Below are 11,527 nucleotides of genomic sequence, written 5' to 3'. Positions count from 1 at the left end.
TTTTATTATCTGTTTTTTTTTTTTTTGAGATTTATAATTTTATATTAATATAATTTTACATTGTTTCTACTAGTATTATTATTCATATCATTGTAATTTATTTGTAAATGTTTATTTTTTGTTTTAAATATTAATATTTATGTATTATATGTATATATATATATATATATATATATATATATATGCATACATTTTGTTTTAAATTATTATTATTATTATCATTATTATTATAGTTGCTGAAACTGTCTCTAATCTTGTTTTACTCACTAAATATACTGTAGAGCTTTGTTTATTTTAAAAGTTTTATTTTTTATTTTTGTTTTATGTTTTTAATGTTAATATATTTTATCTATTATTTTTTATTGATCTATTGTTTTTCATATTTATTTTTATTATTATTTTATATTATTATTATCTTTTATTTTATTTTAGATGTTTTTTTGTTTTAAATATTAATATTTATTGTATGCATTATTATTTTTATTTTATTATTTTGTTGTTATTTGTTTACATTTATTTGTTTGGTTTTATTATTATTATTATTATTATTATTATTATTATTATAACATCTCCAGTTCTGTTTTCCTCACTGAAAACAGGAAGGAAATGGTCCAGAAGTATTTGTTTTACAAAAAATTATAAAATCACAACTGCAAAAGCCATCAAAGGGTCCAAAGCTTTTACTGTACAGCTCTCTGATATGAAAATGAGAAGCTGTTTTTCTAAAGTATGGCTTCAGAGTGATAGATTAGAGGGAAGATGATCGCAGCAATCGAGTTCAGGCGTTTGCTCAAAGTTTTATACATTATACACTATATAGAGGTACAGAAGCTGATTATACAAACCAGGAAAAGGACAATTATGTTCCGACGTATATTATTCAATACACACTCTGGGAATAACTATTACTATAAAAGTAATAGGAAGCATTATTGTATTCTGGTGGGAATGCAAACAAGAGCCGTTTGCAAGAAAACTAGAGGAATAATGTTCAGAATATTTCACACAACACACCGCTTTCTCATTAAATAGGTAAAGAAATAAGGCTTTAACACGCTCTCGCACATATATAAATAATAATGCTGTATGAAAACGCTTGGTTTTATATAAATCAGGTCACCTGACCGTGTGTTTCGTATGGAGAAAAATGGGTCAGCTTTGTGGAAAGGGTTTTTTTCAGTAGGTAAAAGCGTTTTAAACAGTCTTCAATTTCTTATGAAGTTGAATAATAAATGTAAAGCTGGATGGGCTTTAAAAACATCCCCAAGTGCCCCAATTTCAGTGCTGATGCGAGGAGCTGCATGTGAGGGTTGCTGGGAATGTCAGTGGATGTGAGCGTCATGATATTTACTGTACAAACGTTGAAGTCAACATGACATCAAAACTGACTGTTTACCTTCTAGGGCTGCACAATTAATCGAGTTTCTAATCGCGATTACAATTATGGATGCCACGATTACGTAATCGTTCAAAGCAGCAATTAATCGTTCAAAGTCCACTTATGCTATTCTGCGTGCTTAAGATGCATGTTTTTTTATTTCTACATGTTATCTTAAGGGTTTTTCTATTTTAGTTTTAGTATAACATTATAATACCATTCATATTTTTACTTTTTTTATCATTTAAAGAAGAAACCAATCCGATGTTTAGTTGACATTTGAGGCTTAATACTGTAGAAAAGCACTAAAGGTTTTTCAGTTTGAGTGTTTTCAGCTTGTTTATTTTCATATAAAAATACAGCATACAGTTGCATCAAACAATGGTATAAACATCATTCAATGTAAATTGTGATAATCATAATTAATAATCGCAATTACAATTTCAAGGGAATAATCGACAATTATGATTTTTGTCATAATCGTGCAGCCCTAATACCTCCTTATTACGACTTCCAGGTACAAGTGCATGTTATTTTAAAACATGAATATTTGTCTTCCTAATCTTTCATTAAAATCTCTCAGTTGACTTTCTTTTTCAGCTGACGTCAACAATTCATTTTTATGTTATATCCACCTGTCACATTCAGACAGTTTTCACCACCCAAATCTTTTTCAAATCAAGTTGTGGCCTTTTTTTTCTTGTTTATTGACCAGTTTTATTCAGAAATGTCATATTATAGAAGTAAAACGGATTGTTTCATGATAAATTGTAAGCATATTTTTTAAGATTAAGACTCAGTTACACTGAGTACAAATAATTTTATTTACCTTTTGAAACAGTGTTTACACTATCTATCTATCTATCTATCTATCTATCTATCTATCTATCTATCTATCTATCTATCTATATGTCTGTCTGTCTGTCTGTCTGTCTGTCTGTCTGTCTATCATTTAATCTATCATCTAATCTTTCTCTCTTACTTCAGTGTTTTCCCTTTATCTTTTCCCTGGTTTTGCATCAGATGTACTCAGATATCTTCATTTATTGTATAATATATTTTATAGAACTAAAGTCAATGCAGATGGAATATGAAAAGCTAATGTGCTTAAAAGTACAGTTGTACTATGCTGTATGCAATGTTGTGGTAAAAATAAAACAAAACAATGTTTTTAAAGTGCTTACATGTCAAAGACATTTAGGAGCATACATACTCTACATTCTGTTCAAAGGATTATTTAAAATGTTTTTTAAAGAAGTCTCTTCTGCTCACCAAGGCTGCATTTATTTGATCCAAAACACAGAAAAAAAAATGTAAAAATGTGAAATATTATTATGATTTAAAATAACTGTTTTCTATGTGAATATCTGTTAAACTGTCATTTATTTATGTGATCAAAGCTGAATTTTCAGCATCATTACTCCAGTCTTCAGGGTCACATGATCTTCAGAAATAATTCTAATATGCTGATTTGCTGCTCAAGAAACATTTCTGATTATTATCAATGCTAAAAACAAGACTTCACTCTCACTTTTGATCAATTTAATGGGTTTTTGCTGAATACGAGTATTAATTTCTTTCAGACAAACCCCAGTCGTTTAAACAGTAGCTCTGTGCATCATGTGTTTCTGTGTGTCTGTAGAGAGCTGTGATTCTCCGCTGGTTTCCGCTCTGCCTCAGTCGGCCTTCACGAGTTCATCAGAGCTGTCCAACAGTCACGGGCCGGGCTTCGCCAAACTCAACCGCAGAGACGGTAATTCAACACCTTCAATCATTATTCACTCTTCTGCTTCTGCTTTTACACCAAGCTGTATTGTACAGTATAAAGCGCTATAGAAATAAAGGTGACTTATTTAAGTTATTGGAGTTATTTAAGTTAACTAAAGCTAAAATTATTAAAGGAAATGTTGTTACCTGAAATAAACAATAAACTGAAATATAAAACACTTTTTATTTCAGCAGTTGCCAAGTTTCAGTTTCAATTTCAACTAGATGTACTAAAATAACTAAAATTGAAATAAAAATGAATAAAAACTATATAGACATTTAAAACTCTACTAAAATTACAAAAACACAACAAAATTACTACAACTTTAACTAAATTCAAATGAAAACAGAAATATAAAAATAAAAATTGATTTATAATATTAATAACTAATAGTGTCACAATTATACTAAAAATGTATCATTAAAAAGTCCTATAAGTAAAGCACATTGTTTTTTTAACCAGTGTTATTTTAGATATTTAGAGAAATTTTAGATCACCAAGGCACTTTTATAGTTTTTGTTTATTTTCTGAATTAGATTTACTTTTTAGTAAAAAAAAATAGTAATTTTGTATAGGCCTAGTGTTTTTTTCCCATTATTTTTATTATTATTTTAAACATGTCTGTATAGTTTTTTATTAATTTTTATTTATTAGTTTTAGCTTATTTAATTTTGTTAAACTACATGAAAATGAAAAATGTTGCTCTGGCACCTATATATATATATATATATATATACATTACGTGTGTGTGTGTGTGTGTTTTATTTCATTTCATTTAATTTAACATTTATTTCAAGTAATAAAAGTGTTTATTTAAGGTTTTAGTTTAGTTTTAACTCTTATAACCCTGAATCTACACTGAAAAAACTGTTAAATTTACTTAATTTTTCTTTTGCAAGTTTTTGTACACACATTTAAAGAAAAATTTAAATATGGAATTAAGTTAAATCTACTTAACTAAGTTATGCAAAATTAGCAAAGAGAATAACTAAATTTAACGTGGCCACTTAGAGTTTGATGAGTAATTTCTACTTAATTATTTGAAGTTTATACTCTGCAATATCTCTTCATGCACATTTTACTCAGTCACGGTTTTTAAACTTTACTCATACAATGTAGCACTGAAAATAGCCATGCTGTTAGAGAATGTGGTTCACTAGAGAGTGTGGAACACAGAGACGTCAATACTTAACAATCAGTAGATAGTGTTTGAGAATGAATGGGTCATTTTGAATAGAAAATGAACTCCAGATTTCACAAAACAGCAGGTTTCTAAACCAACCAACAAAAGCAACCATAAAAGTGACGTGACATGTGGCCAAGTATGGTGTCTCATACTCAGAATTTGTGCTCTGCATTTCACCCATCCAAGTGCACACACACTGCAACTAGAGCTGGGCGGTATGACTGTATATATCGTTATATAAAGTGTTGAAATAAAGTGAAATAAAGTGATATTTCAACTAAATAAACTGTCTATCGTTAGAGATTTTGCTATATCGTGTATTCCGAGGTATGCAGATATCTCTGCGTAACACAGTACTGCTTAAACGTTATACACCTTTTGAGTGATAAGGAAACATGCATAAATGAGAAAATAAAGAGTGGGACGCAATTGGTAGAGTTAGTAAGTGCAATAAGCAGTGAAAAATAACTCAATGCGGTGCTGGTGCTGACTGACACACAGCCGAAGCGCGTGCACTGAAAGCCCCTCTCAGACAGCAAGCGATCGCGAAAACAGATCTCTTTCATGTTTTATTGTGCTTGAATGGTCAAATACAAACACAGTGATGTCATAATGCCCATCGTGTGGAGTATTCAGTTGAACACAGTCGGTTATATGTTAAATAAATGTAAAAGAGTCGGGTGAAAACCGGATGTGTTTCAGTATATTGGATCCGTGCAGTCAGTCTTAAAGGGACAGCAGCCTTATTTACCTGCTGCTGTCTGTCATTATTAACGTTAATCATGTTTGATTGATACAGTGAAGACTATGCAGTGTTTTATTTATACACTTTATTCAATTTCTGTAATATTTCTTACCACATGTTAAATAAACCATAGCCTACTATAGCTGAATAAATTAAAAGTTTATTTCATATTTATTTGTTCTGTTGTGCTTGTAATTTGCTTCTTTTTCTTAATTTTAATAACAAAAATAAAATAAAAAATAGCTATATCGAGGTACATATCGTTATCGTGAAATAAAATTTCTCATACCGTGAAATTAGATTTTCAACTCTAACAGCAACCATTAGGCCACGACTACCCCTAAAGCAGTGTAAATACAACTCGAAAACAGTGAAAAATTCAACCTTATTAATTATTCATGCCCCAGCGCATGATGGAAACACCGGTATCATAACTTTGATATTTACTCAAAGAATCCTTGTAAACATGACCAACAATTCCAACTTATAAGTTCAAACTTTAATTTCTACAAGCTTGAATTGAGTGCTAATATAGAATTTACTCTTTTTTTATTCTTGCCTGAATTAAATTATTTAATGTAGAAATTACATTTGTTTTTCCGTAGTATTTACTTCACCACAGAATCATTTTTATCAGTGTAATTCTACTTTCCCTATCAATATACAGTAAGTGCCAAAAGACCATCAAATATATGGTATTGCTGTTTATTCTGGCCAAGAACTGCAAAGCCTTGTGGGTCACGGCACTTTTGATGGCTGCGAGCATCTGGTGTCATTTGTGGCAGCTCAGTGAGATTCAGCGGTTTATCGCATTAGTTGCGCTTGTGTCGTGGCATTCGGTGTATCCGTGAATGCGTCCCTCTTGAGGCTGATGACAGGTGACCACATTACAGATGAGCTCAAAGAACGGCCCGCCTCACGTTTCAAAAGCTAATAGATAGGCTGAAAGAATAATTTCAGCCTGTTAAATGCCGCTGCAGCGCAGTGTTTAAGTGCAAATATGTTTCCTCCAGGAGCGACAACATTAATGACTGGAGTAGGAGGAAGTGTAATTGTTGTTCCTCCCAGAAAATAGCCTTCAAAGGTGCAGCACACGCACACACACTCACTCACACACACACACACTTACAATCACACACACACACACACACACACACACTCTCTCGTCAACAAACAAACAAGCACACACAGTGTAGGAGGCTCTGAGAGCAGCGCTTCAAAGACTGCAGTGCCCGGTCTGATGTTTCTGCTTAAAGGCCGCAGAGAAAAAAAGCAGAGGCTGCAGTCACCTCTTCCGCACACCTGCTCGCTGGAGACTGACATCAAACTCTATATAAAACCAGCACAACACGCTGGACTCTGGGAGAGAGACAGGCTTCTTGTTTGGACGGTTTTGTAGCATCTTGAATCTTAAAGGGATAGTTCATTCAAAAATGAAAAATTGCTGTTAAAGGGGTCATGAATTGAGAAATCAACATTTACTTGAGCTTTTGATATACAAGAGGTCATCATACTAAAATAATATCCTGTAAGTTTCAGAACTGAAAACGTCCTTGTTACTGAAATAAAAGCTTTTAATGACACCAGGCCCAGCGAACGCCAGATTCTGGATTCAATGACGTAATAGATCGGTTAAAATCCGCCTCCACAGAAGAATATCAACGCATAATTATGTAGCCCCGCCCACTGATTCGCACATGTCATTGTAGGAGAAGAATATCAAAACCTAATTCTGTAGCCCCGCCCACTGATTCACGCATGACACAGTAGGGAAATAACATAAGTGGCGCTAAACCGGATCGAGCAACCAAGCAATAAACATGCCGTTAAAGATCGCAGAATATTGTGCAGTGCCTGGAAGAACACATTCGCTGCATAAACTTCCTTCGGATTCAGATATTAGGAATGCGTGGATGAACTTTATTTTTAATGAAGTTTCAGCTTACGCGAGTAAAACATTGAGCGTTTGTTCGCTTCTTTTCATCGCGGACTCCTTTGTAAACGAGACACAGTCGACAAGACTGAGATTAAAAAGCAATGCTGTGCGTCTATATTGGATCCGACAGGAATGGCGCAGCACATTTATGCGAGTAAAAAATATTTGTACTGTATGTCACTATAGCTTTGTTAGAGATTGCTTGATATGTCCTGATTATGTGTATGTGTCTAACCGAAGTCACAGAAGGCTCCAAGCATGAAGGACGTCGGTAGCTTGTCAAACAGACACACAGAAAGTTGGTTTACTATGCAAAACTGTTATCCAATCACAGCAGTGGGCGTTTACTTCCAAGTGTTACCAGTGTTTCTACAGCCGGCCTCAAAACCAGGGTAGAAAATAGCCTATTACTTATTGATTTTGATGTTTTTGAATGTAAAAATCACGCGAACGTCATAAGTGGACCTCAGACAACAGTACAAAATAATTTTTAAAAAGCCAGTTCATGACCCCTTTAAAGGTAGGGTAGGTGATTTCGGAGAGGCTAGCAGCAGCAAGCTAGCTTTGAAAGCATAAGATCCCACCCTCCCTGCATAATCACTCTCCAACGCATCCTCCGAAACACATGAACGCGCAAAGGCAGAGCAGAGGCTGACCAACGACACGGTGAGAGACGGCGTTAGTGGAGGGTTGAACGCGACGTTGTCAGATTTCCTCACGTCTCATTCACCGGTGAGAAAACATTACAGTACAAAGCGCATAATATTATAAAAATATCGGCTTCCATTCTCGCTCGGTCCGCAATAGCATAAAGGAATGCGCTGATGACGTATCATATCTGCGTAGGGTGGCCATACGTGCCATTTTTACAGGACACGTCCTCGCCAGGATTTCTATCATTGGCTTTGTTTCCCTGTTTTCATACTTGCTGATCGAAAAGTAGCTTGACCAATATCGTGCAGGCATTGTACATAATCGACCAATCGTGGCGCGTGAGAAGGTGGGATCTACAGAGAACGGTCAGAGCGATGCAAATACACGTACAGATTAGATGTGTTCGATCGTTGTATGACATCAGAGCCAAATAGAATAGAATATAATAGAAATAGTTTTCAGGTTTGTGCCATCGAAATTTTGAAAGATACTCTAAGTTTGAGGAATTTCGTAGCAACTAAACTAGCTATCCATGAGCAGAACTGTTTATTCTGAGTCACATCTGTGAAATCATTCCATTTATGTCTGATTTGTTCTGTTCTGCTGAAAACCGAAATGAAGTGAGGGCAATCATAACTGTGTTTCTTATTCACTAATGTTAAAAGAGTCATTTAGGAATGAAAATCGATATGAGGAATCAGTCCCAGAATTGCTAAATTCCCTACATTTGCCATCCCTGGTTCCCCAGACATCCCCGTCAGCCATCACTCCACGAGCGGCCTGTCGACTTCATTGTCTAGACACTAGATGTTTGTCTTCTTCTGTAAGTACTTCAGGCTAAATTAAATGCCAAGATATTTGTGGCTCTATCAGAACCATGTGAGATTTCAGAAAATCAATAGAAATCTTAAAGCAGCACCGTATAGGACTCGGACTAAAGGTCAAACCGGGTGGCACGTAAAAGTTTGGAAGCATGTGGAAAATAACAAATAGTTTGAGATTCCTGGTGTCTGGATCAGGTCAACACACACTTACAGCGAAGACGAGAAGAGTTTGAATCTCAAAGCACACGTACAGAAAGTCCTGTTTATTTTAAACAAAGATGCACAAGCACGCTTTTCTCAAGCCGAACATTTAATAAATTAGCCTTGTTAGGATTAGGATTGTTCATCCAAAAATGTAACGTCTGTCACAATTTGCTCGCCCTCATGTCATTCCAAACATGTTTGACTTTCTTTCTTGTATATTTGGTTTGTGAAAAGTCTGTGCCAGTGTTATTTTAGTATCATTAATATACTATTATACTAGGGATGTAACAATGCACCCCGAGCCGTTGAAAAACGATAAAAATATCCAACTCTGACACTCTGCAAAAGCACCCTAAGCTACATTTCTGCTCATAAGATTTCATATCCCATATATGCAAAATGTATATAATTATAACAAAATAAGAGGGATCATAAAAATTGCATGTTATTTTTATTTAGTACTGTCCTGAATAAGCTATTTCACAGATGTTAACATGTATAGTCCACCAGACAAAATAACTGAATTTATATAAAAATGCCCCATTCATTCTTCAGCGATTCTTACAGCGATGGCGCCGCAGACGGCAGCCTCAGTGTTTGGCTCTCCAGTGTTTGTATTGTTTTTGTTAGTTTTTCCTGTTTTTTGTTTCTCAAACACGATCAGTTTTACCAGGGATGAGCTGCTGAACATTTGGCAGAACACGCCACACAATCTTCTACCGGATTTCGTTTATTCGGACGTTTTGCTGAAACACCACCAACGATCTGGACGAGCTCACGGAATCTGTAACATCATATATCAGTTTCTGTGAAGACATGTGCATCCCTACCAGGACTCATTTAACATTCAATAATTTTTTTTTTTTGTGGTTTATATTTATGCATGTGTATTTTATTCAGATCTCATTTTTATTATCTGTGTGTTGTTGTTGTCTCCGTGTACTGGAAGCTTGTGACACTATAACAAATTCCTTGTATGTGCAAACATACTTGGCAATAAAGCTCTTTCTGATTCTGATTCTGATTCTGATTCAAAAATTTACTTACTGTACCATTGAATCTCAGCTGGCTGTCGTTACCTGGATGATCCACGACTGTTTTGTGTTTTGTGATGGTCGTTCATCCTTGTTTGTCCTGAGCAGATCAGCTGTCCGCTGTTCTATAGAAAAATCAATCAGGTCCTGCACATTCTCAGGTTTATGATTTTCTTACGTTTATGATTTTGAGATCCATCTTTTCACACTAAGGCCAGTTGAGAGACTCACACACAACTATTACAAAGAGTGAAAACCTTTACTGACGCATTCAAGTCCAAACAACATTATTAGAGCAATAATGAATTTGTGAGACGTTCATTTTCTGGTGTTTTTCCCGTTCGAATGCCTCCAATCACAGGCCGGATTACATGCTATATGTCATTGCACAAATCTGCTGGGATATCGCAGCAAAGCTCTTTGAATCATGGGATAAATAAGCAAAGCATTCTCATTTATACAGCAGCTTGTGTTAATTCCCCGACCGCCGCAGGCTCTCGCTGTGAAGAGTGTTGTATTTCTCTGAAACCTTCCTCTGTGTCCGTATCATTACGGCTGCCATTAGCTGTCGTTTAAATCGTCGGCTGTTAGTCTATCAGCAGGTGTAATCGTTACTCACCATGTCGCAGATAGATAGATAGATAGATAGATAGATAGATAGATAGATATCTGATTTGATTTAATATATAACTTTTGCAGGAATTAATTTCCATAATTGCTCTGTAATTTGTGTGTATAGAGAGAGAGACAGAGTATAATTATTTTCTTAATTTCATTAATTCTTGTATTGTTTTATCTTTTTATTTTCTATTTTGTTTATTTTCTTAATCAGTTTTTTTATTTATTTATTTATTTATTTTTTTTACTTGATTGATTTTCTCCTGTAGTCTATTTCGCTTTGTGTTGTGTTAAAAAACTGAATTTTTAGTGCATGGCCAAACGATAATAACTATAATTTACTTTTTCACATGTTTGGCTTTCAACATGCAGATTAAACAGTCTGGCATTTAGATCTGCAATGAAAAAAGAGCAAATTAGATCTGTATGAAATTCTAATTATGATCTCTTCAGATGAACTCAGCAGATGCAATTAACCAAAAATAAGTTATTTAACTTCATATCCTCGTTACCTTTTTTTTTTTTTTTGCTCGAGTCAAGGTAAAAGCGGGCAGGTGTCAGCTTTCCAGATCTATTTGTATTGCATTAGCTTCATCAAATGCTCTACAATCAACGATATAAAAGTCGCTTTTACTTTCATCAGACATTTCTGCTGATCCCGTCCCGCTCTAAACTAGCTTTTGTCCCTCGGCTCTTGCAGGTGGAAACGCGGTAAATAATAGATGAGATTCGTGCCAGTTCATTACACAGACGTCTGCTCTTCTTTGGAGTTTGCTTTGCTGAACATGTATTATTACGGCTGCCATTAGCTGTCGTTTAAATCGTCGGCTGTTAGTCTATCAGCAGGTGTAATCGTTCCTCACCATGTCGCAGATAAATACATAGATATGAATACTGCACAGAGGGTTTAATTAGAATGCAAATGTGATTGTGTTTCTCATGATGGCCGCTACCAATTTTAGATTTTATCCGTAGGATATAACAGCCATACTTACGAGGCCATTACATATTGAAGCAAAAGAATACAGCTGTTAGAAACACAGAATGAGTGTATTTCATTTTGCATTGTGTGAAAACAGTGAATTTTTAATAAATATTTATTTTTTTTAATTAAAAAAATAATAACAAATAAATATATACACATTATATATATATATATATAATTGTATATTTAATTTGA

The 11,527-nt window shown here is 34.4% G+C and overlaps 1 protein-coding gene across 1 annotated transcript in view; it reads left to right on the top strand.

The window, feature by feature from the left end:
• Positions 1-11,527, top strand: part of LOC107687381 (contactin-associated protein-like 4) — a 119,633-nt gene that overhangs the window by 13,301 nt on the left and 94,805 nt on the right. Inside the window, exon 2 of the mRNA XM_016484676.1 lies at positions 3,021-3,131. Within this exon, the coding sequence (XP_016340162.1) occupies positions 3,021-3,131 (111 nt within the window). The remainder of the gene's footprint in view (positions 1-3,020; positions 3,132-11,527) is intronic.

This window comes from Sinocyclocheilus anshuiensis, unplaced genomic scaffold, assembly GCF_001515605.1.
Source record: "Sinocyclocheilus anshuiensis isolate Anshui unplaced genomic scaffold, SAMN03320099.WGS_v1.1 scaffold3005, whole genome shotgun sequence".
Classification (NCBI taxonomy): Eukaryota; Metazoa; Chordata; class Actinopteri; order Cypriniformes; family Cyprinidae; genus Sinocyclocheilus; species Sinocyclocheilus anshuiensis.
The sequence above is the reverse complement of the archived record's forward strand: the minus strand, read 5'-3'. Positions and strand labels throughout refer to the sequence as shown.